Raw genomic sequence first — 26983 nt, forward strand, 5'->3', positions numbered from 1 at the left:
CATTTCAAAGATTTGGGCTAGTATAGACGTAGCCTTTCTGATCATAACATTTACAGAGCTAATTTTTAGTTTAAGATGGGGGTATTTTGGAGCATGAGACAATGCTCATTAAAATCAGTGGAAGTACAGTAGACTATCAAGATTCACAAACTTAATGTTCACGAATTTAATTATTCGTGAGCGGCTGAGTGGCCACCTCCCCTGGGGCCTCGGGCAGGAGTGCCAGCAGCTGGGCTTCAGGCAGGAGCCATATTCGTGAAATTCAGCATTCATGAGGGTTCTCAACATGGAACCCTCACGAATGTAGAAACCCTACTGTACTCTTATTGACTTAATGGACATGCGATCAAGCCCTTATGCAGTACATCTATGGCTACATCTACACTAGGTGAAGTAAGTCGATCACAGATACACAATTCTAGCTGTGGCAATTGCATAGCTAAAATTGACGTATCTGAGCTCAGCTAACTTGGCTGTCTGTACTGGGGAAGGGAAGAGACTCTCCTGTTACTCCTTGCGGCTCGCAAGTGGTAGAGGGGTTGACTGCAATCTCTGGGAGATGAATTTTGCGTGTCCATACTAGACGTGTGAAATTGAACTCTGGAAGATAGACACTGACTGGGTCAATCTTCTGGGGTAGTATAGATACAGCCTATACCTGACAGTGGTATGCCCAAGTACGGATATAAATGCTCTTTTTACATACCAGAAGACCAAATAAAGTGTCCATGTTTGTCAACCATTTAAACCATATAGGTGTATGGGGAAAGTTTTAAACAAGACGCTCTATTTGAAAGGCTGCGTGTCCATTTAGGTGCTAAGGGCTCTGTATTTCTTTCTGTAGACGTTAACAGATATCACAAGCACTGAATGCAAACCATTTCCTGGCACTGTGCATGTTAGTAACACAGTTAGCTTCTGTTTGTGAGGTCTTGGCAACTGGAAAAAGGGGAAAAATTTTGAAAACATTATTTAATGAATTGTAGTATTTGGATCCACACATGCATTTTTTAAAAGAACACTCAAACAATATGGAGTTATCTCAGAAGAATATGCACCTGGTATATTAATTCTTAAGTAATTACTTAGGATCATGATTCAGAATTAGAGATGAGAGGGGCTAGAAAGTTTGTACTCAAACCCTGATCCAGACTTACCCAAATTCCCTGTGCAGTTCTGGGGTCTTGCTTCAAATCCATCTCTATTCAGACTCAATCTTTGAACAGAGTCAATGCAGAGAGGTGCACAGAGAGGCAGAATAGCTGAAACAAACTATAATCATTCTTTCCACCCAAAAGAGCATGCTCAGAGGTCAAAGAGCTTGTTGGACAATTAAAAATAAATATAAAATTGGGTATTGCTGGATGAAGTCCTGGTTCCACTAACGTCAACAGGAATTTTGTTACTGATTACAATGCAGAGTCAGAGTCAGAATTTAAAACCTTTTGTTTGGTTGACCGCCCACCAACATCCAAATTAACACAGAATAAAAAAAAGGTGCAGATTACCATTGTCCTTATTTTATTTTTAGTTTAGAAAGACTGAAAAAGAATTAAAGTTTTGAAGTACTTATATGTTTTCATTATTTATTATAATATGCACTGAAGATAATTATTTCTATTTTCTTGGATACGGGAAACGTTAAGAAAGAGAATGTTTTTCCAAGAAAGATTTTTGCTTTCATCCTTCAAATGAACTGTTTGGTAACATTTTCTGGGTAAAAAAATGAAGCTGTCCTTTGTGATGACCTGCGGATAAATCCTTAGGAATTTTCACTTTGCGTTCAAGCCATAGAGAGGAACAACATTCACTCCTTGCCAACAAGTGGTAACCTGTGTCTTTGAAAAATGTATCTTTAAGGAAGAAATTATACTGAAAGAGGAAGCCTTTAAGTCGCAAAACACATTAATGGATATGTATTTCGAATGGCTGATTAAAACTATTTCTGTTGTTTTCCCACTGCAGGAAGCTATTCTAACAGTGCTATAGAGACAATAATGTGAACACTTCATAGTTTCAGATGCAGGTCTGAACAGATCATCTTTGGCTGGTGTTCATCTATATGGACACTGGGGTAGTCTGCAAACACAGAATATTGTTTAAGAACTAGTTAATATTTTCATGTTTAAAATATGAATACTAGAAATAGACTAACAATAAAATAACTGGCATTCACTCGCTTTCCTTTTCTTTTAATTCTAATCTTAATTCTAAGGAAGAAATTATCAGCAAATTCTCTGATCATCTTTAAACAAGAGCTGAATTATCTGCTTCAAATGATTAACCAGTTTTCCCACATCAAATCTCCCTTGTTGCCCTTTTCCTTATATGTAAAAGGGCAGCAAAAGTACTGAACATCTTCTAGAGCCTGGTTAAATCTTAAAAAATGATATATTTGGTCCTCCTGTTACTTGCTCGCTGAGCTGAATCACATTTATCAGGTTTTTATCCACAGCTAGTGGAGACTTGAATTTTATTATTTTTTTTTTTTTTTGAAGAAAACAGAGTCTCCTCTAAGTATATGACTCCAGCAGCTGGGGCTTTCAAAGAAACAGCAAACACCACAAGACTCACAGTAAAATTGCAAGAGTAGTTTGTTTCCATTACAAAACTGGCCTTATTTTTACTGGTATGGCTTTAAACACGTTTAAAAGTGGAGGAGAAAATGTTTCAGCTCATCCGGGAGCAGAAGTCCAGTTATCTTATCATGGTGTTTGTGTCCAAAGCTCTTCCTAATGCACAGGCGGCACAGCTGCATCAAGGTCAGAGGCCCTGGAAAAAAATATCACAAGACAAGTTATAATATTTGTTTTTATTGATCCAAGATGAGTTGTCACAGAACTGAAACTGTAACTATGTAAGAAGGCTGACTTTTGTGTAGTACAGTCTGAACCAACTTTACTTAAAGGCAACATTCCCAACCTCTCAGCTCATGCAGGCTCCTGTCAGATCAACTTATGGCAAATTCTTTACTGAATCATTTGAGTCATAAGGTGGTTGGAGCAGGTAGAGGTTTTTAAGGGAGGTCAGAGCTGGTGCTCGCCCACTGGGGGCTCTAAGCAGGAATAACAGGAGGGCCCCATAACATAAAATATACAAGAGCATCGGGGGCCCTGTGAGCTGCTCAGGACCCTAAACACTTTCTTAGTCTGCTCATGGCTAGTGCTGGCTCTGAAAAAGATGATCATTTATAACAGGCCCATACGCAGGGTGTGCTGCTCTGCCCCTTCCCTGCTCTGCCTCCACCCTGACCCCGGTCCACTTCCCAAGTGGCCTGGCTAGGGATTAGCAGGGCAGGGAGCAGGTGGTGGCAGCGGATCGCCTCCCTCGCCCTCCTGCACTCACCGTGGGGTGCTCCACCATGTCACCCAGCCCCACTGAGCCTCACTGGGCAGCTGGCGGCCTCGCAGTCATCCACATAGAAGCAGGGCTCAGCTGGCTGGGAGACTGAGGCAGAAAGCCCTGTGGTGAGTGCAGGGAGAAGGAGGTCACGGGGAGGTGACCCCCTGTGGCTACTGCCGCTGCCTGTCCCCCATCCCAGTAATCTTCCCCCTCCTGGGCCAAGCAGAGGAGGGAGGGAATATTCAGGATGAGCCTGAGGAGGGTGTCCTTGGGCAAAACGGGGGTGGGGCGTTTGGCTGAGGGGGGCTGTGTTAAGGTGGGGTGGAGGTTTCAGTCTGAGTGGGGGCTGGGGGTTGGTCACTTCTTTGGCTGAGCAGGGGAGGGGTGCTTGGGATGTGGGGTGTTTGGGCCAGGGAGGTAGGTTGGGGCCTTGCAGCAGGGTGGGTGTTTGGGCCTAGTGTGTGTGAGGGTTCAGGCTGAGTGGGGGTGGGTAGGGTGTTTGGGTGGGGGGTGGTGTTAGCGACTTGTTAGGGGGTGGTCATTGGGCTGAGCAGCTGGGGTGGGGTGTTTAGACCAAGTGGGGCGTGGGGGGGCGGCTCTTGGGCCTAACAGGGGATGGGGGTGCCAAAGCAGGGTGGCTGCAGTGAGGAGAGGGGCAGAACCAGCTGGAGATCTGAGGGGTGGGTGGAGAAGAAGGGCAGGGCCCACTGTGTGTGGGGTCCATGTTTACAGTAAAAGCACACACACCACCAGAAATTCCTAGCTGAATTCTTAAAATGGCACACAGGTACCTTTTCCCCATTGCTGTGCGCCTGGTGCAGTCATTCACTCCAGTGCAATATGGGTGTTAAACACTATCAGAGGAGAAAGCGCCTCTCCCTTGCCCCAGTAGAAGCAATATAACCCCATGTTGCCCAGGTGTGAATGACCAGACAAGAGGCAAGCCTCCAACAAAGTGTTGTGTTGGAACCACACACAGTCATTCTTAGTCCATATTCTTATACAGGTCTGATCAGTAGCTGTATTATTTTCCTACAAGCTATAAGACAAATGTCGAATACTTTATGTTGCTTGAAAATAAGAGATGATTAATGCTCCCTTCAAAAGCCTGTCCCTCGAGTGAGATTCAAGCTTGCAGTCCACTGATTTTTACAGAAGTATTCATAACAGTATAACAGTGATAAATACAGAGCAAGGGACACAATATATGATCTCTCATTTAAAGCTTAGAGATTATTTAGTCTCATGCTGATAATGCAAGCTCGATAAAGAATCCTTATCCTTTACTTAAATATAATAGCACAACATGCTTAATGGAGCTTATCCGTCTTGTTAAGATGTAGTTACCTTGATGCATTTAAGAACAAATCAGATGGATCATACAGCATGTCGATTATACAGATATCACAGCTGTCAGCCAGAGAGAAGTGGAGGTGCCGCCTTCCTCAGCTCCTCCTGAGTCCTCTGGCCTGTGCTCACACTGTTCACCACCACCTTGTGTGCAGCAGCTGGGCGCAGCCCGTGGAGATGGAGGGCTGGCCAAGGACTGAGGATGGTGGCTGCCACACCCTATGATTAGCATGCAGCTGCACAGGACACCATGAAATATGGGACAATTTGGAGCACCAAATTTCATGGTGCCCTATGTAACTGCATGTTTTGTGCATTGATGGGGACAGCCCTGGCTACCTTCTGGGTAGCAATTTTAAAAAGCAGCTGTTTTCAGTGTGTCCTCATATTCCAGCCACCACTTTTTCAGCAGCTCTTCACAGCTGGCGGGGTTCCCTTAAAGCCCGTTTTACTGTTAAGTGGCTGTCTCAAGGGCACTGTCAACATGCTGTATTAATGAGACACGTATTAATGAACCTGTTAAATACAGAGGCCTTCATTTTCCACTGCTTTATATCTTACACCATTTACACCTGTACACCGAGAGTGGAAGACTGTTCTAAGTCAGATCAGTAGCGTTTTACATCCACATTACACAAGTCTGAAAGACAAAAAAGTGGTGAATCCAGACCAGAATCACGTCTTACTTTGGGGTCTCTGTGCCTGCTGAAACTGGTAGAATTGCAATTAGACTGAGACGGTGGGTGAGGTAATATCTTTTATTGGGCCGACTTCTGTTGGTGAGACAGCCAAGCTTTTGAGCACTGAGCTCTTCTTCAGGCCAGGGAAAGGTACTGGAAGCATCACAACTAAAGGCACATCTATACTTACGGGAAGATCAATGTGCTATGGTCGATCTTCCTGATTTCGATTTTGTGCGTCTGGTTAAGGCATGACAAAATTGACATCTGTGGGCTCAGCCGTCAATCCCTGTACAGTCCACGTCAGACTATCGAGGTTCAGAATAAGTAGGGAGGAAAGTCAGTTCTGATACGTTGATTCTAGCTGAACAAATGGCATAGCTAGAATTGTCTATCTGAAATCAACTGTATCGCCTAGTGTAGACCTAGCTTAAATGTAAGGGGCAACAGATAGTTTGGCATAAATAGTTAGCACGTATTCTAAGGGACCATTCAAGTCTTCAGCCATGGACCAAACGAGGGGGTTAATGAGTTACAGATTGTTGTAGTAAACCATTAATCCAGTGTCTCTCTCTGCTCAGCTGGAGATTTTAAACTGTTACTAAGTTATGAATTTAATCTCCCAGTTCATCTTTTGAAATTAAAGTTGACAACACTGGGAACCAGAGTGACTATTGCAATATTACACCGTGTGCTCCATTTTGTCCATTTTATTTAACTTTACCATAAGTAAATGCCTTTTTGAGAGCTTCTTACAAGTTTAAAACAGTCCCATAAAAGCAGAAAATATTTCACTGAAAAGAAGTTTCTTAAAAAAATTAATTTAATTAATTAATTAAAAATCAATTTCACTCTCCTGGAAACTAAACAAAAATTCAAGGTAATTCTTTCAGGAATGTAATGACATTTTATTTGTTTATTTTAGTTAGTTATCAGACCACATGCATAACTAACTATCTGTGTCATTCAGGCTATGTCTACACTACGAGATAAATTCTAATTTACTAAAATAGATTTTATCATGACAGTTTTGTTAAATTCCATTTTGAGTATCCTCACTTCCCACAGGCTCCCAACAAATTTGACATATTGCTTCCACACTGAAAGCAGCAAACATCGACTGTTGCAGCAGTGCATTGTGGGAAACTACCTCACAGTTCCCTCAGCCCCACATTCTGAGCTGGGAACCAGGTGCAGCAGTGCTGTCAGTTTCCCCAGTCCCGCAGCTTGGGAGACCCAGAAACTGACAGCGCAGAAGCCCTGGTCAGCTTCCTGGCTCCCACTATTAAAGTAAGCCCTCCATTTAATGCACTAATGGAGGGAAAGGTAGTCTGTTCTTCCCGATAGTCCGCTAAATGAGAAGGTTTACTCCTCTTCCCTGCAGACTCCTCCAGCCTCAGTCCCACCACAACTTCCCTCCCAAAACATCCTCCCCAATACCCACAAAAAGAAAACCCCTGCCACCCCAAAAAAACCCTCTACAAAAAAACCCAAACTCCTGCCACTCACTGGCTCCAGTGGAGGAGCCGCTGGACCCTGCTGGCTAGGAGTGCCTGGTCGCAGGTGCCTGCACGGTGGGCGCCTGACCATGGGGTGCCGGCCCTGAGCAACTGGAGGTGCCTGACCACAGGGTGCCTAGTCCTGAGCAGCTGGAAGTCCCTGGCCATGGGGTGCCTAGCCTCATGTGGTGGAGGTGCCTGGCCGTGGGGTGCCTGGCCCCTCGTGGTTGTAGCTGCTTGGCCCCATGCACCAGCCCTGGTTAGTTTCCCGGCTCCTGCTAGTAGTGGGAAGCTGGGAGCCAGGTGCAGCACGTAGCTTTGTAGGATAGACAGGGGACACTTGTGGAGGCTAATAAATTCAAATGAAAGAAATGATGCTTCCACACTACCCTTTATTTGACAATTTAACCTCGATACTGATGCTATGCGTGTCTGTTAATATTGACATTTTGTTATTGCTATTAAGGCAGATTAAATTGAGCTGACGACATTTACAGTGAAGACAGTGACATTTTAATGTCAAGCTAACTCCTTTAAATTCAATTTTATCTCAGTGTGGACACAGCCTCAGACAGAAAACATAAGCAGTGAAATGTTAGATGGGGTAACAAAACATTCTGTAACTATTCATATGGGTGACTGCGGGCTGGCCCTTTGGTCAATAGCCTACAGAGGCAAAAACCCCTAGATACTGCCATGTCCCACACATTTATAGGAAAAGGCTTTCAAGCATTTACGATGATGGAGGGAAAGAAAACAGGATGAAAAACAAATCTGATTAGCAACTGAATCTAATGGAATAAGGGAGGCTGCACAAAATTGTGCAAATTACTATCACTCACCTGCTGCCTGTGTGACAGATCCCCATAAGCTCAGAATGAATCTGAATGAAACCAGATGGAAGTAACACTATGGGAAGGGAACTTGAAGGTTAAACAAGGGGGTGTATATATTTTTCCATCTGTTTTCAGTTGTTTCCATGTGAGAGATCAGACCCTTTAGAAACCAGCTGCTAGCAAACCTGGAACTTACTGCACGAAAGGACTTTTGTAGAACATTCGGGAAACACTAGTCATTAGCAAAGTGTTCTCCAGAATTTTATAAATACAGGCCTCAATTACTGTATTTCCTCAGATATATTAGTTATTGCCCAGTCCTTTCAAACTCTGACCTTCCAATGTTACATGTGGTTCTGTGGCTGCTCTCTAGGCATGCATGACATATTCTTTTATCTCAGATGTATCACGAGCTTAATGGAACTCAGGACTGACTCAGAACCCACTAAGTCAATGAAAAGTTTCCAATTGACTTCAGTGGATTTAGGGTCAGTCCCAAGAACACCATTAGTCAGACAGAGGAAAGTTCCCAGTTGATTTGTAAGCGTTCTTCCGCTTAATACTTCATCTCCTAAGCTCATTTTCTGTGCCACATCACAAGCTCCAAATCATTTTACTGATGTCCTGGACTCCCAGGACAAATTCTCCGAGAGTGGAGGTTGTCACAGTTGCTTGGGATCCCAATAATATTCTGCGGCATTTGCGGTGACTGGAAATTTGTTTTTCCTAAGGCTCACAGCTCCATAAAGTCTTTTAATAATAATAAATATTCTGATGCTAATAGACATGATGTTCAAATATTTGAGGGCAGATCTGAGCCTAGTTATTACAAATTCTGAGTTATATCAATATTATGCCCTTTTGTCAGCCACTTACACAAGCCTCCTTACGAGTTATGATTGTGAATAAAGCAAATATTAAAGGACACCTTCTTTCCCCACAAATATTTGTGTTAAAGCGCTGTTCGGTGGGACCAGCTCCACTGGCCGTTGGCCTTCTGTATTCTTAGCTTGTACATCTGCTCCAAAGTCAACCAGCAAGAGCACGAGGTCAGCACTGGCATTCCTGGCCGCTACGTGGAGAGGAGAGTCCAGATGTTTGCCACCATTTGCACTTGCTCCTGAAAATAAAGTTGAACCAAGAACATGTTCACATGAGGTAAGAAAATCAACACTCGACCATCCTGGAGATGGATGTTAATAGTCTGGGGCTTGATTATGGCTTTAAACCACTGACTGTGTTGGGATGAGGAGGGTCTGTGAATTACTGAAAGATCCCTGAGACACTTCCTGAGGCTGTGCCTCTGCTCTGGGAAACCACACACAGTAGCGGTATTTGCTGTACATTTTTATGGGCCACATGCCAGTCTGCTGGATGCTGTGGAGCAGAGACGGGAACGCAACTCCACTCTCAATCCCCAGATCCTATTTCCCACTGCCTGTGGAATTGCTAGGACTGTGGGTGCTGCTCTAGTGTTCCAATCTTTGCATGATGTAATTGCATGTGCCAAGGCCCCAATTCAGTACAGTACTGAGGCACATCCCCAACATTACATATATGAGGAATCCCATTGACCTGAGCGGGACCACTTGTGTGGCAAGTGAGGCACATAGGTAAACATCTTGCTGAACTGGTGCCCACATTTGCGACTGGCCCTTGTAAAGGTCTACAAAGAACCCATAAATGCAGGGCTAAGTGCAGTCTGGCTCTCTGCACCAGGGGTATGTAGTGTTTGAGTTGAACAACCTAGGCCCTTGGTGGGAATTACATGTTCAGTTTCATTGGCTCACCCACCCTCCTGGCAACCTTATTTTCCCTTACTAAAACTGTTTTCCAGGTGTGAATTCAGGCCCCAGATATTACCCCAAGCCCAGTGCTCCAGGCTCTGTCTCCTTCTCTCCGCTACACATCAGTGAACTCTAGGAGGCATGTGCCTCCGAAATCAGTGTAAGATGTGTAATGAAGAGGCAGGTGGACTAACGGTGAACTGCACTGTTAGAGACTCATGCCTAATGTCAATCTGGAGCTGGCAGGGAGGTAGTGAGGTGGGAACAGCATGGTCAGCCTCTGAATGGAGGCTCCTGCAATTGTTCAGCAGTTACAGCTCTGGCTGCTCAGAAGAGTCAGTCGAACCATGGGTAAAAGTACAGTTCCTGCACCACAAAAATCTCCTAGGTAGGAGATGTAAAGCAGGGAAAAAACAGGAAATTATCAAGGCTCCAATAGTGCTGTGGAGACACCCAACTCTTCCCCCACCTCAACTCCAACAAAAACATAGAGCAAGTTGAAGTGCTAATTCTGTCACACTGATTTTCCCTTAATTTGAAAATTCCATATTCATCTTTTTCATCTCTGCCTTTCCCAGCACTGATGAGACAAAAAAAGCATGTCCTGCACACCCTGAAGAGCCAAATCTGATGGAATTTCAAGCTGACTGCCAAATTACCCAGTTAATGCCAGTCAACCATTTTGACCTCTTAGTCAGATCACAATATTAAGGTCAGGTCTACAGTAGGGGGTAAGTTTGAATTGTGTAGTTGGAGTCAGCATACCTTGATTTGAACTTTGGTGCCATCTCCACAGTGGGAGGACAACAGGAAAAATGCTCCCGTCAACTTCCCTTACTCCTTGTGTCTGCAAGGAATACCAGCGTTGACGGGAGGGCCCTCAAAATTTGATTTAAGGCACACTGCTAGACATGCTAAATGAAACCTCAGAAGATCAGCCTCCAGAGTCTTGATCCGTGGGTAATTATAGAAAAGCCTTAAGGCTCGAGAAGTTCTATTAAGCCCTTCTGCAGACGAACAGAGGAAACCTCTACACACAAGCAGCCAGAACTAGCCAGGTAGATGAGCCTTAAGCCTCACTACTGTTTTGTTTGAGACAAAAGAAATGCCTGTAGTGTTACTCTAATTTTCACCTCTACTGAAGCTGGTGGAAATGTTGATGACAAATTTGATTTTTCAAAATTTTTCACAAATTTTGTATAAAAACGTCTCCTCTTAGATTGAAAAGCTCCCTCTGGGCAAAATGTGAGAAAAGGCAAGTTTTCCTTTTGTTTCCACCAGCACTCCTCAAACGATTTAGATAAAATATGAAACTTTTCACAATGCATGTCATGCTGTGACTGATAGTGCTTGAGCCAAGTACCACTGGTAATATGCAGTAGAGGATCACTGTATTAGTTTCAATGGAAGCTGTGTGTCTAAATGCCTTCTAGTCAACCTCAATACCCAGAACTATCTACACAATTCAAGTGTTTCAAAATTCCACTGTGTGAGCACCCATAAGCGCTGGATGAGGCCAGAGTATGCAGAGATCTTACAAAAATAAAAGATCATTTTAATTTTTTTACCTGACTCAAGTAACTTCTTGGCACAGGCTACCTGCTCTTTCTCACAAGCCACATAAAGCGGAGTACCCAGATGTTGGATGTTGCAGTCTATGTTTACTCCGTTGGATATGAGGGATTCAACACATTCAGTATGCCCTTTGAAAGGATAAAGGAAGGTCAAATAATAAAAATAAACGGTTTCTGAAGGACCCTCATTCTGTGCCCCAGAAATGCCCCATGCTTCAAGTGTAGACCAGCAGATCTCCCTTGATTTGACAAGAGATTTTAGATTTCTATTTTTATCCTCTCTCTGGATCCCAGTATGTTGACACATCCAATATGCCTTTGTCTATCCATCCTATAAAGAACCATTTTGATGGGATGGAGGAGGGAACCAGCAGGTGACAGCTCACAGACAATAATAGTCTCAACAATAGCTCATCCAAACAGTTATTTCTGCCATTTTTGATTTCCTGTCTATAATGGACCCTTCTCTCCCAGTCTCTTGTCAAGAAATTGAAATAGCAATTTCCTCTTTCCATCTCTAGTCTGGTCACAGGATCAATAGCCATTAGGAATATTATCATGCAATGGGATGGAGATTACACACACAACCAAATTATGCCATGACATCTTCAAAGGGATGTATTTGATCTGTTGGGTAGATTCTGCATTGAAAAATGGGAACAGCCAAACCAAATCAGAGAAGGTCCATGCAAGACACCCCACTTGCTTCTGACATTCTTCTGAATCTATTTAATTTATTAGCGATATATTTTGCTCTCTACCAAGATCTCACTTTGGTATGCCGATTGCTAGTTAATGGGAGGGCACTATCCATTCTCAATATCTATAAGACTAAAATAGTAATAGAAATAAGATTCCTTGCTTCATGAAGTGTTTACTAGGAACAGGAAGTGTCTGAACATTTGTACCGATTTCCACTGCTTTTGAAAACTTCACAGTAATTCTCTCTTCATGGATCTCTGCATGTTTGAGAAGTTTGTTAATTTAGGACAGGGAAGTTCAAGTTCCTTCTCTACTCCTATGCCTCCTACAAAACAATTTAGCGAGTTTTACCATCTGGAATGTCAGGCTGTGGTAGACAGAGGCCAGAGCAACACGGTTGGTGGGATACTATCCGAGACAGGGAAAGACTTGCATGTGGCACTTGGCCCCAGATGAGAGTAGTTAAGCGGTGGAAGCCCCAAGGGCAACGTTTGGGTTAGAAACACCCCCCGCCACACAGACACCACCACCACCACACACACAGACAGTAGTTTTGATAGGTGTGAAGGCTTGGGAGCCAGACTCTACAGTGGAGGAAGTTGAGAGCGGTAACTTCACATATCTAGGATTTCAGGGGCTTAGGAAATCCAGGAGCAAGTGTCACAGATGAAGACAGAATGGCAAGAACTGTGATACCAGCACTACGAACAATTACTGTGGTTCTGGCAATGATATATTTGTATTTTACATGAATTCAGTACATAGACTGATCTTTTCTTTCTCTCGCGAGCTTCAACTGCATGGCGTTGGTAACAGGAAAAGCAGTTCCAACATGAGTCACCTACCTCGCTTAGCAGCTTCATGGATAGGTGAAGCCAGGTCACATGCTGCATGTGGGCTGGCCCCATGCTGCAATAATAGATTCAAACAGGCCACATTGCCGCTGACACAGGCATTGAACAAAGGAGTGTGCCAATCAATAGTAACTCCATTAACCTAAAGGAAGAACAGACAAGTAGTTTCTTTAAAAACAGTAGAAGGGTGGGAATATTTTGACTAGGGCTGATTGAATATTTTCATCAAAACTGTTTTTTCTGTGTAAATTTAAGTGTTCAATGAAAATATTTTTTCCAAAAAGTGTCTACTTCCTGTGGAAAATATCAACTTTTCACTGAAAAACACCCACACTCTTTTCCAAAATCTGAAAACTACTGGAGTCAGCAATATCACCATGCTGCTCATGGGAGTTGTTTGGGATCATCATGCTCCCATTGTCTTGCATGAGCCAGATTCTCCAGCTGGAACACATCATCCATAATGCACCATGGCTATGGGCTACCGTGATGTACCATGGCGGCTTAGCACCACTGGCAAATATATCTCCCTCCGCCAGGGAGCCCAGCCCAGTGAGGAGAATGTGAGTATGAGTCACCTGATCTAGAACTCCCTGGAGGTAGGCACTGTGTTGACATTTGTGAATTAGCAGTTTTGGTTTTCCAATAAAAATATTCAGTTTTAAATTTTTCACTGAAAAGCCAATACTTCCTGTTGGAAAAAAATTAACAACAGCATTTTCTATTAGCTCGGTTTTTACTATTAGGTTGACTATCCGAAATGCCATGAGACTTCATATTCATCACCACTCCAGGCACTTTGCTTGCATACTGTCTCCGTTTCTCCCCCTTTTATGTGGGTTTTTTTATTTTTCGCACTGCCCCTGCATATTTACACCTTTACTGCATTCAGGGCTGCCAATGGGGTGGGGCAAAGAAGGCAGCTTTCCCAGTGCCCTGCAATTTAAAAGGGCCCAGGGCCCCTGCTGCCACTGTCACTACCTCAGCAGTAGTAGCAGATGGGACCCCGGGCCTAACTGAATAGCTGCCATAAATATATAATATGATATGAACCATAATATGATATTCATTTATATTAGATTTTGGTTCAAAAACCTCTATAAGGATTATTCATTTCACATAGCTTACAACATCAGGAGCTTGAAAGGGGACTTTTTAAAAAATACAACTGGTCTTTTTATTGTTTAACTTATTGTCGTACATTTCTTCAGATCACACATGCCTCCTACACAACATTCTGTGGATCTCTCAATATGCAATCCTATGGTTTCCGTCTCATCCTTCATTAACCAGTTAACCCATTAACTCCATTAACCCACAGGGAAAACTGAGCTTCAGAGATACACTAGTAAACATCTGTCATACTTACACAAGCACCATGTTTTAATAGGACACTGGCACAAGCAGGATGGCCTCCTAAGCAGGCTTCATGAAGAGGAGACACACGATCTGCTGTAATGAGGTTAACACTGCTGCCCTTGTAAAACAACAAAAAATATTATTGGAGGCAATAACAGTAATTCTTACCACTTACATAGTGCTTAAATATTTTAATTTTTTGAATGATCTTAGCTTCCAGCTAATTACATCACCCGCTATGCCATATAACCTTTTCCTTCAAGATTTAGAATTGCTACTTCTCAAATAAAAGTGACCTTTTAATTTCTGTAAAGATTTTATATGCAACTTTATCAAGAAATTCTGGAATTTTATCAAGCTGTTTTCCAGACACCATCATTGTTTCTGGATCAAATTTTGATAGAAAAGCAAACCTTGCCTTGCAAATGTTTTATTTGGCTCTGCCACAAATCCTTCAACTGTGACAGAATCTTGTGAGATCTGGAAGATCAGACACAGGGTATTTCCTCAATAACTTATCTCCTTCAAAGTCTTGACAGGAGAAAGAAGAATATAGCAACACTAACACATGCTGAACTTGAAGTACAGCAGTAGTCCCATACTCTTTCATGGGACTAGTTGTGCAAGAATTAAGCATTTTTCCTTGAAGAATTGAAGCTTTCATTTATATGGCTTTGCATAGATAATAAGCTGGCTATAATAAACCCATCCATTATAGGGGGAGTTCACTGTATTAACTACAGATAGCTTACAATATAAAACACACCCTACATTAAACAATGGGATCAATGAGCGAAGTAAGCAAAATATTCATCTCCCTATTTAAATAATACCTGATTGATCAGCTTCTTCAGAGCAAGCAGACGCCCATGGATAGAAGCATCATGTAAGGGGGACCAGTCTGAAATGAAATCTGCAAAAAGAGAAAAGACAAGAGTCAAGAATTTCCTGGACTATTTCACTGCCTTTCTTTGTCTAAACTGCATGACTGCAGGAAATTTAGTAATCTTGCTTTCTTCTCATGTGATCAAGTATTCTCTGATTTCCACTAGTTTACACATTACTTGAGTTGTTGCTGCATTTAGCAGTAGCCATGAATTTGGTCAAGATGTTTTATTACCTGAGCTGCCAGCCTTAATTCATTTGGAGGGAAGAAGAAAGCAAGATTCATTTTATGAGCCTGCAAATTGTATTTTAAACAAGCACTAGCAACTAAAGTCCCATTGGAGAACACAAGAGTGATGTATACAGCACAACCTTATTTTTATTTGTCAGGCTCAGCATAAGTTTACCAATTATCATAGAAAGAAGATACTTAGAAAAGGTTGCAACTGCTAAATTATTTACTAATAGCCAGAGATGGCTAGAACTAACAGCATTTGATGGTGGTTGGTGCCAAAATATTCAGGGGTAATTGTGTTATCCATTGACTTAGTACCTCAACTTTTGGTAGTCTGTATTTTTGTAATGACAGTAGGAACTAAGTGTCTGCTCTGCACCCTGTACCATTAAAGCTATAAAATTAGCTACAAAATGAACAGGGGAGACCTGGAGGAAGGATTGGTCTTAACATTTAGCATGCTATTTTTTAACATTTAATGGGCAGATTGAATTGCTTTGAATTAGCCTTGGTGAGATTTCTGGGGAAAGTGAGTTTTAAGGAAGGATTTAAACCAGTGGGTTCCCCCAAGAGGTAAATTCCATGTAATTTCCCCTGGAACAACACTAAGCCATCATAACATTGGCCCACTAAATTCTATCCTGTCTTAGCTTCATTAAAAAACAAACTAAGAAAACCATAACCCCATCTTTCAAAGTGCCTTGCCTGGCAGTCTGTTTGTGTGCTCTACTCCCCCTGGATTCCCTTGCATGATTTCAGGCCTAAAGCAAAACATTGAAAGGCAAACAATTTTTTGCAACAATACAGGGAACCAGCACACTGTAGTCATGGGTGTGGGAAGCGAAGTTTCATCCAAGGACGTAAGGAGATATCTGATATCTACTCTGAGATCACTGATGTCCACAAAAGAGGAACAGATATTTGGGTTTAAGTCTTGTCTGAAGGGCCATGTACAGTACAATAGATGGAAGTCAGTTTATATACCTCAGAAAGATGAAGTCCTAAGACAAGCTAAGATTTCGAGGATTGGTTCCAGAGAGTCTAGGTATTTAAAAATTGACATGTAACACAACATCTCCAGAAGAAGAACACAGTCTGCAAAAGCACTGACTTCATATGCACTGACATTTATAATGTTTTGATGGAAAAAGTGTTACCTAGAAATTTGTCAGCATGGGATAGCTGCGACAGGCTCTGAAAAAAAGTCTTTTATAATGGGGAATTTGTTTTGGTTAAAATTTAACAGGGGAATTGGCAAGGGTTTTTTTTCGGAGAGAAAGAAATTCTGCATTTGTCAGGCGAAATGGCAATTCAAAACATTTCGTAAGACTGGCCAGTCATTCCTGGACTTAGTAGATTAACACAAACATATGAATTGCTCAGATGGATGTTATGTTTAATTCTCCTGGTTGGTGAATCTATTATTTATTTAGTTAAAAACTGTATCTCTTGGCATTAGGCACCTGTATTAATACAGAAATACCAGCAAAAAGGTCAATAGCCTCAACACAAAAGGCTTTATAGCATGAACCATCTGACTGCACTGTTGAAATCAATGAGAAGTCCTGTGGCACCTTATAGACTAACAGATTTTTTGGAGTGTAAGCATTCGCTGGCAAAGACCCACTTCATCAGACGTGTTCATGCATCTGACAATGTTGGTCTTTGCCCAGAAAAGCTCATGCGCCAAAAAATCTGTTAGTTTATATGGTGCCACAGGACTTCTGTTTGTTTTTGCGGATACAGACTAACATGACTACTCCCTGATACTTGTCACTATTGAAATCAGTATCACATATTTGAAATACAACATTTAACCATGAAGGGTCCCTCATAAGTAATCAAATAAACCACTAAAAATCCGTTGCCCTTTCAAGAGAATATCTGAGGTATTCAGCAGGCACATCAGCTCATCAAATCTTAGCTCTGGCGGATCGAGAGAAAGAACAAATACATGTGAAAGTTATGGACCAGACACAGAAAATGCAGTGCTAGCAGCCACTAACTTTAAGCCATCAGTTGCTAGTTGGGTATCATCTCCACTGACTCATCTAGCGGGGACCATAACCACTCGATGACTCATTTTCAGTTATAACAACTGAAAGTTATTTCATGGACACAAGACAGACAAGAGAAGGCAAGTTGTGACATATACTAGCATAATATTTATATTAAGAAAGGTCTGTAGTAGGTAAATCACAAATGGCAATCTTTTTGGAATGGGGATGTCAGGGTAGCCTAGGTGACTTATGCTTTTGTTCTGTCTGAAATAATGAATTAAGCAACAAAAATTAGACAAACTTTATGGCCTTTCACAGACTTGAAGCCTCTGGGCAGTTTATCAAGTAACAAAGCAGATATGAGGGATAATTAAATTTTTGAAAACAACAATCCAACCTATGAGGTTTATTATATTACTCAAATAAAGTAAATTGAAAGGAATTTGAAGCATTTAGTGAAATAAGAAGTCAACCACTTTTATTCTAAAAGTGGTGTTATCCTGGGACAAAGAGAAAGGCTGGAGTAAAAAGTGAGCAGCTGAAAGTAAGGTTAGGCCAGAGTGAAATAGGTTTACTGGTACAGCATGTTGACAGACAAGTCTGAACTAGCTGCTGGAATGGAAGCTGGAATAAAGCACTTACAGTAAGAGGTTTTCATCACACACGGACACACTGGTGGCCCAGTGTTTTCACAGACCCCAACATTTCTTTATCTCCTGTGGTGTCTCAGAAAAAGGAATGCTGAAACTAGCTCAGCAGAGGAAGGAAAGACTGGGAAGCAGACAAAGATCATGAATTTAAGGGGGCAGAAAGATTCACTTCTCTGTTTAAAAAATAGATTGCTCAGGCCTGTGGAATTTAGAGGAGTCAAAAGGCCAAACGGGAGGCATGATATATCTTTAATGAACCTTTACTCCATGCACTGACTACCAATATTCGTACAATAAATCTTTCTGAATAACCTGTTGTGTGGTACTGTATTTCTAGAGAAAAAAACCACATTTTTAAAAGAAATTGGTAGTTTTTCAGTGTCTCACTTCTTTTCACAAGCAAGTCAGCAAAGTTCCATCAGCTTCTAATATAATAACTAGTATCAATGCAGGTACTGGTGTTTTCTCAGGATAACATTTTGGGATGAGAATGTCACTAATGGATTACACCAAACACCTCTCCTAATCTCCTGAGTCAGTCTTAGCCTCCTCAGACTCTCTTGACATCTCATTCATTATTTGCAGCGTCATCACTTGTATTAAGCCTCTTCCAAAACCTTCAGACACTCCCATTTTGAAACCTGTGCCATCACAATGTCCGCACCAGGTTCAGCAGAGATTGGTTTACAGGTCATTTCAAAATATTGGATTGAGAAACAATTTTTCCTATCTTTTATTGCTATCTGCCTCTTATGTCCTAACCTAATCCTGACAGCAGTAGAATGCAAATATGGGTCATTATGCACACAGGTGTGAACTGTGTGTCTATTGTATACATTCAGATGAATTTCAGGTGACAACATAGTAACCACAAGAGTGATGTGTACAGTTGTGCCATCATAACCTGGAACTGTATGCACAGACTAAGCTTTCAAGTGTTTCCGTGTGCAGCGTACTTGTGGAGATTTACTTTGGGACTGTGGATCCCAGTGTGTAAGGTGGCCCATATTTCCCTATGCTGAATACAAGACACCTGGCAAAATTACTTGTGGTCAAGTGAATTCAGTGTCAATCAGACCTGTGCAGTACAAACATTCAAATGAATATCAAACTGACCGAGGCCCTATTAAAAAGAAATACTGGGTAGCTGGAGTCTTTTTATTTACCTTCTTATCTTCGGGGTTTGTACGAAGAGAGGTCTCTCTCTCTCTCTCTCTCTCTCTCTCACACACACACACACACACACACACACACACACACATATATATATATATATATTCCTGTACACCTCTCTCAAATGAGTATGGGGGGTTGCTGACTGACCTGACCCAACCCTCTCTGCCCAGTGCTCTCCACCCTCCATGCCTGGCTGGATCTCTGGAATGGACCTGCCTCTCCTGGCATTTGGTGCCTTCTTGAGGCAACATATGGGAACACACAGGGTCACTCCCCTCGCAGATGTCTGTGAAGGTTCATGCCAGAACATGGCCAGCAGCAGCCTTCTGGCACTGCGCAGGAGGGAAGGGCTTCCAGCTGCAGGCGGTGGAGATGGACAGTAGGGATGATTTGGCTCACAACTTTCCAGAGGTCATCTCTTCCCCCTTCCCTCCCCCAGACTACTCCCCTGTGGCTAGGAAGCCCATCCCGCCCTTCTGCAGAGAGGCAGCTAACACCTCCTACCTACTGCTGGCCACAGCATGGGGAGAAATGTGTTAAGCCCAAAGGAAGGGAACCCAGCTGCAGAGGTGGCTCAACAGGAGAAAGCACCTGTGGGACAGAACAGCCCAGTGCTTCCCAGGGGCAGGACCTTGGGCAGCATGTGATGAGGGTGATATGTGCCCTACCCAGGGGCTGCATGAACAGGCTGGAAATAGCTTCTTCCCTGCGGCTCCAGGGCTTAGGTGAGGAGCAGAGACACTTCCTGCAGCAGTGCCTTGTGGGGCTTTGGCACATAGAGGGCTAGTTTCCTTCTGCACCCCACAGCCTCCCAGGACAGAGTGTCCTGAGCTTTCCCTGGGTGCCCAGCCCAGCCAGGCAGTGGGGGAAGGAAGGAGCCAGCCAGGCTGTTGGTGAGCTGAATGGTCTGACTGGGGCTGGTTCTCTGCACAGTGTTGGGAGCAGAATACACCCCGATGGGGCGGATGGCTGAATATGGAGAAGCAGCAGGGCTGAGAGGGTGCAGGGGCCCAGCAGGAAGAGCACAGGGAGCGGGGAGCATGTAAAGGGCCAATGGCTCGGCACCAGAGGCAACATGTGATCAGTCACTGCCTGTCAGCACACACCAGCCCCTGCAGCAAGCAGCCAGTGCTGATTGGAAATGGGGAGGTGGGGGATGAGGGAGGTCTGCTGGCCAAGAGGTGGCACACGCAGCAGGGAGAGGCTGGCTTCGTACACTGCAGCATTTCCCAACCACCAGCCTTGAGCATTCATCCTCATTGTCAGCCGCTGATCCCCACCACCCTCTGCTGATGGGTGGGCTGGAGAGCAAGGATCAGGCCAGCAGAGGGACCCACCAGTACTGCCGGGAGAGGAAAGACAGAAAAGACATGACAATTTGCCCTTTTATAAGAAAAATTAGGGATACCTGTGGGGGGGGGAGAGGGGTCTCAAATATGGGGCTATCCCTTCAAAAACAGGACATCTGGTCACCCTAACAGTGTGAGATTCCCCAGACCTCTGGGAGTCTGCCATGGGTTATGTGGGTCTCCTCCCCTTGAGCCCAGGCTTCAGTGTGCCAGAACTGCATTCCAGCACTCCTGCCACAAGGAAGATGACAGTCGTTTCTCACAGTGTGACGAAGAGGCACAGCACAGAACTCAGACCAAGGCCAGGGTGGGGCTCACGTGAGTTCCATTCACCATTGTGCCGTCCCAGTCCTGGGCACTGGAAGGGATGGTTGAAATCAGCAACAGCTCAACTTTCTGAGACCACAACACACCAAACAACCGTATTTTTTATGTGGAACATCTCTGAACATTTTCTTTGAAAAAACAAAACACACACACAACCAAACAGCAAGATCTACGGCAAAACCAAAAGGAAGTAATTTAATCGGGTATCATAGCAATGGAGATGTAACATTGCACCTGGTTTTAATAACAGAAAATATACACACGCGCCACACATCTTTGCCCGCCACACACCTGCGAGTTGCCTGCAGAACACTAGTGTTGTATGGCACATAGTTTAAGAAACACTGGTCTAGCTCACAGAAACTTTGCAGACTGCTCTATCAGCTACCCCACAGCCCAGCATCCCTCCCCTATACACACACCTCTCTTGCCCTCAGCTCCACTCCCTAACAACCTGCTTACATCAGGCCTCATGAGGGGATTCGTAGCCATGGGTGATGAATATGGTAGGCAAGGGAAGGCAACGCGTTCCCAAACAGCCTCACCTGGCGCTGCCATACTTTCCTGGGGGCTGGTCCCCATCACCTGGCACTTCCACAGAGTTCCAGGGCTGGGGTGAGCTGCAGTCGCTCCTCCTGCCGGCTGCCTGGGACCACATTATCTGGGGCTAGTGGGCAGTAGAGACAGACCCATTGGGGGTGGGAGGGCTGAGCAGAGGTTCGTGGCCATAGTGCAGGGCAGAGCTGAGAGTGTTTGCCTCCCCAAGCCCTGGGATCGCCCACCGCATATGTTCTTCTTTGCCTTTTATCTATCTTCTGCACGTCTTGCTCCAGGGGATACCTTTATGACCCCTTTATGCCATTATGGGACTTCTGAATGTCAGCAAGGGGCTTGCATATGAATGAGGCTAAACCCATTTTCTGCTCAGTACTGTACATGCAGCAGCTGTGTTAAAAGTTATTAATGTTTTCCAAACTCGCAACAGATCCCAGCTTTTGCACAAAATACAGTCACTAGCCAATGCCAACCAACCACCATTTGCTTTAAATTTACAAATACTGGCTTCAAAAATATTTAAAATCTATTCTGCACATGAATACTGACTGCAAGGCGGTGAGCTTGCTTATGCCCCTGGTGAATTCTGCCAGGCAAAGATACACACAACTATTCCCGCACAAGACCTACCTAGTGAACTTGCAGTATTTCGAAATCCACCCAAGATCCCCCCCAACCAAAACCCAAAATAGTGGGTGCTGAGCACCTACTGGCTGGCCATACCAATTGGCTCCTCCCCCAAGCCCCAGTCTGCAGAGGGCCCTGCTGATCCTCGTCACCCCCCAGCCTTCCCACCTGCCACTGAAGCTGTTTGTTGGCACCTGGGGGAGGGAGAGGAGGAGGAGTTGCAGGGCACGAAGAGAGAGGGAAGAAGTGGGAAAAGGTAGGGCATGGCAGAGCAGAGGTGGAAAGAGGGGATGAAGCTGTGTGGGAAGGGGTGAACAAGGAATAGGGCCCACAGCTCAAGCACTCTCAGGGAAATCAGAAAGTTGGCACCTCTGCCTTTAGTCCATGGAGAATGTACATAGGGATCTTATACAGTAGCTTAGGTCCCTTGGACTATCTCAACCGTAAAGAAGTTAGTGATCAAACTCCCGCTGACTTTCAGTGAGAGTCGGGTGTCTAATTTCATAGGCTTCACTGAAGAATTCCTGCCCACAAGTTATTTTGAATGCTTAAATTAAGGTCACTAATCTTTGCTTCAGCGTGTGCTTATTTGTATTATCCTCGAGCCTAGTCACAGACCAGGCTCCCACTGTGCAGGCTCTGTACAAATACAGACTTTCCTCCTTCATTGCATTTGCTGGAAACCCACCATTCATTTAATAAGACTCCATCTCAAATCCACACTCTTTCTGGATTTTGTTGTTATAACTCTTCTGTCTCCTCACTCCCCAAAACAAAATCAACCTAAACAGCAAGGCACCACTAGAGACACCTGGGTCACTTCTGTGCTCGCAGCTGGCCTTGTAGTTCTCACATTCTAACCACATCATTCTTTTTTCTTTTAGTAAAAATGGGAGATTTCCAGAGATCTCAGGACAGAAAGAGGAATATTACAGTGTTCCTGCATGTTGTCTTTATTTTTCCTCCCCCAGTACACTGGCCATGAACTGAACACATAGCCTCCCCAAGAACACAGCCAAGTGAAACACCACTAACAGAGTTGTATGTGAAAAGATAGTGTCTTTTTACACCGTTTCAGGTTTCCAACAGTTTGGAGCAGATTGAGAGTCTCTTATTCAAAGGTGTGAGCAGACTGGGGCAACTTGAATGTGTAACTGCTCATCCATGACAGACAGAAAGGGGCTTACACCCCGGCCCTTTGAGAACAATCCCTAAATGCCTGTAATGTCACTAGCAAAGATTTTTTAATCTACCCTCAAAAACAAAAGAGGAACTTGTTCCGCTGAGCTAGCACTGAGCATTCAGCTGGCAATAATACGAACCAAACATGCCCACCCTGCAACTTCTTTTTCAGTTATGTCCAGGTCAGATTGTAATGCTTATTTTATTTACACAGATACCTAATATTTGGGAAATGCTTAAAATGAAGTTTGGTTTTACTGTCAGAAAGCATTAATAGTGCATAATAAATCCTATGTGAAACGCAAGAACATGTACACAGATATGTGCCAGGAACTGCATGTAAACAAGCCTTCAGGGAGATTATGCCTCTGGAGTGCTGCATAGATACCATCCATACCCTTTCATGGCCACCAGAAAGCTACCCAGAAGACTATTTAAATAGATACAGTTACATTACTTACCACTCATCAGTGGGTTTGATAGAGAAGTTGCAAATGACTGTCCTTCCACGCCCTGCAATTTACTGGCATTTCCCGTTGCTCCCTCACCGTCCATCACACACTGGTCAGTCAAATTTCTGTTATTTCACTTCACAGTTGGTCTTCAGAGTTCAAATTCCATCCTCCCTGATGAAAATCTTAGTTATGCAAGTAATCTATTAAGCAAATTGTGTGTGCGCTAGTCAAGCAGACTGGAATTTGGTTCCAGCAGCAGTTTCAGAGTAACTCAGGGATCTATGTGCAGATTTAATGAAATACCTCCTCAGTTCACTTGGTGTACAGAGAGAGATCAGACAGACCATACTGTACAACATGAGAGAGGTGGTTGATGTCACATCCTTTCAGAAGCCATGGCCAATCAGCTAGCCTGCTTTCTGCTTTTATCAGGAAGGAACTTCTAAGTTTGCCAAAAAAACAAGAGAGTGCCAGCTCAACTTGTTGAGTAAACTCTGCCTCTAGGAATTTGTAAAAGCAACTCAGAGAGATAACAGTGTTCAATGCTTTGGTTTCAAGAGAAGCATCATATTAATGTTATTTTGAGACAAACCCCTCTTCCTATATCTACTGTGACTCCCATGTTCAAAAATTGACATTATCTAAAAAGTTCCTGCCTGCATGCACAGAATGATATATTGAGTTCCTTTTACACAGCAGCAGACACCACATGACATAATAATATTGAAACCAGATATTTACAGAGCTGTACTTTCCAAAGGAAGTATTTTATTGTCTCCAAGGCATGAAAAGCCCAGTATTATGTAGGTATATTTCCCCCCAACCATTTCAACGAGTCACTTTAGGTGCTTTTTCACTTTAAACAAAAATTAACCTACGACGGATAAGTAAACAGGGTTAAATTTTCAAAACGTCTTCATCCTCACCTCTCTTGGTTTATGTGCAACTTTGTTACTCACAGATCATTGCAACATTGTACTTTTTTGTTCATATAAATAAATTACAAGTACAAAATATATTTTCTCATACATATATATATATATATATATATATATATATTAGCACAAGTAAGGATGCAATACTTGTATTTGTAACTGATTGTCTTTATAAAGTTACATGCTGTACCCAGAAATTGCATTTTTTTTAATTTGGCCTCAAAAACTAAGTAATTTGACTTCATTTTATTTCTACTGACAGCACATAAAAAGGCATCTGTGCATTTGACTACAAATACATTTACATCAACCATGTAACATCACAGTAAACCTGGAGACTCACCTGAGTTTTAGCTTGAGATCACCCCGCTCTGATCTAGGTTTGAAGGTGCTGTAAAACCAGATTAGTTACGCAATTCAGGGGTGGTTACAATCCAAACTCCCCTTTCATGTGGCCTGGAACTTGACCATTTAGTAGTGAGAATGGAGGCATAGTCCTCCAATGCCTTCCAACAGTTCCTCACAAAGACAAGACAAGTTCTCCAGCAATTGACACAACTTACTGGGAACAAATCTGAAGTAGCTCACCACAAAGACCCATAGAACATGCTTCCAGATTCTCCTGTGTGCGAGCACAAACAGGGGGAATGCAGTAACGCAGGAGGGCTTTGCTACAGGGCTGGTCATACCTGGGCTGGGCTGGGCTATCCTGCATGCTGATTACTTAACACAAGTGTGCAGTACTGGCATAGCCTAAGGGCTTGTCCATATGACAGCTTACGTCAATGTAACGTCTCATTCCATGGTGTGGAAAAACCACCCCATGAGCAACATAGGGCACATCGACTGGAAGTGTTGTCTAACTGGATTATGTCTGTGGGCAGTGCTGTCCTGCTGACATGATTTCCACCTCCCATTTTAGCAAGAGTAATTACATTGACAGGGGAGTGCGGGCCCATCAGCGTCGGGTGTCTTCACCAGATGTACAACATCGATCAAGCTGCATTGAAGAAGCTGAGCTGATGTGGCACGGCGGGAAAGACAAACCTGGCGGTTGCTCCTTACCACCAAACCAGAACATAAGCAAAGATGAAAGCCAAACCCTGACAATACCCGCAAACACAAGCCCTTGTTGGATTCTACCATCCCCAAAAGCCTGAGTAAAGCATTTCGTCTTGCAGCGCACCCTAAGAGTAGGGCTCTTTTGGACAGTAGGTGAGGGGTTAAGAAGCAACATGGTTCCAAAGCTGAGGCAGATGATGTGACACGGCCACAACTCTAGCTGGAAGAACAACTACCCCTGTCTGAAGTAGTAAAACCAATTGAGTCACCCAGCTACTATTCCCATGAGACCCACCTTCCTTCCTCATTCTCCTGCTGCCTACCTAAGGCAGTGCTTATATCTCTGCAGGACGTGGGGGGCTGAAGCTATTCCCCAGCACAACCATCCTGTCAGCCTGTGCTTTGGGGCCACTGGGGGCCTTCTTGCAAGCCACAGATGAATCTTGCATGATCTGTACCCTGCATACAATATCCCAAAACATCATTCTACCAACGTCAGAATATGACATTTTCAAATAAGCCCAGAATCCTCACTCCTCCCTGTTGCCAATGGGCAATTTCTAACAAAACAAAAAGGAGTCCTGTAGCACTTTAAAGACTAACAAGATAATGTATTTGTTTCATAGAATCATAGAACACTAGGACCGGAAGGGGCCTCGAGAGGCCATCGAGTCCAGTCCCCTGCCCCGACGGCAGGACCGACCACTATCTACACCATCCCTGATAGACATCTATCTAATCTGTTCTTAAATATCTCCAGCAAGGGAGATTCCACAACCTCCCTTGGCAATTTATTCCAGTACTTGACCACCCTGACAGTTAGGAACAGACCTCTGCCTACAACAAGGACTATGGTGAGTAATTATGATTTGTAACAATTTCTCTTAATGCCTTAGGTTTAGCTGGTGTGTTTTGTTTATTTTAGCTTAGTAACTTATTTTTATCCATCTGTCATTCATACCCACTTAAATCCTATTTTATACATAATAAAAGCACTTTTGTTTATTATCAAAACCAGTGCAAACAATAGTTACCAGGAGGGACAGCAACAGCTGTGCATCTCTCTCTTTTACTGACAAGCCAATCTATGTTTTTTCTTCAAATTTATCAATTGTTCCAAACTAATCATTTTTTCACAGATTCCACTTACTCTCTCCCTTGCTAGTCAATATAGCTATGTCTACACTGCCCTTCCCTTTTGGAAGGGGCATGCAAATGCAACCAATCAAAAATTCAAATAAGCCACAGATTTTAATATCTCATGCCTTATTAGCATACTCACACGGGATTTCAGTACCAAATGGCTGTTTTCAAAAGCCAAAACAACCCATGTAGATGGGGTTCATTTGAAAGGAAACCCAGCTTTTGAAAGCACCCTTCTTCCTGAAATGAAACCCAGCTTTCAAATAAACCTTGTCTGCATGGCCGTTTTGGCTTTCAAACACAGCTCTTCCAGAACCGAGATCCCCTGGGAGTATGCAAATGAGACTTGAGATAGTTAAATCCACACCTCATTTGCATTTCCAATCGGCCATATTTGCATGCCCCTTCCGAAAGGGAGG

General features: G+C 43.4%; 1 protein-coding gene across 6 annotated transcripts; it reads right to left on the reverse strand.

The window, feature by feature from the left end:
• On the reverse strand, window positions 1–26583 carry ASB9 (ankyrin repeat and SOCS box containing 9). Of its 6 annotated transcripts, none has more exons than XR_012645410.1 (8): window positions 23431–26582; window positions 14817–14896; window positions 13994–14101; window positions 12616–12766; window positions 11063–11197; window positions 8636–8827; window positions 2575–2772; window positions 1–2079 (listed from the first exon to the last, which is right to left on the reverse strand). XR_012645410.1 is itself a non-coding variant. In XM_074993224.1 (7 exons), the coding sequence occupies exons 1-7, from the start codon at window positions 23522–23524 to the stop codon at window positions 2648–2650; spliced, it is 885 nt and encodes a 294-aa protein (XP_074849325.1). In that variant the 5' UTR covers window positions 23525–26581; the 3' UTR covers window positions 1–2647. The 6 variants fall into 6 exon arrangements, 2 of the variants coding, with proteins under 2 accessions (XP_074849325.1, XP_074849350.1); XR_012645409.1 differs by having other exon boundaries at window positions 1–939; window positions 1158–2772; window positions 23431–26581; XR_012645412.1 differs by lacking the exon at window positions 1–2079 and adding an exon at window positions 5563–5680 and having other exon boundaries at window positions 2662–2772; window positions 23431–26583.
• Between the last annotated feature and the right edge of the window lie 400 nt (window positions 26584–26983).

Source organism: Carettochelys insculpta, chromosome 1, assembly GCF_033958435.1.
Source record: "Carettochelys insculpta isolate YL-2023 chromosome 1, ASM3395843v1, whole genome shotgun sequence".
Lineage (NCBI taxonomy): Eukaryota > Metazoa > Chordata > Testudines > Carettochelyidae > Carettochelys > Carettochelys insculpta.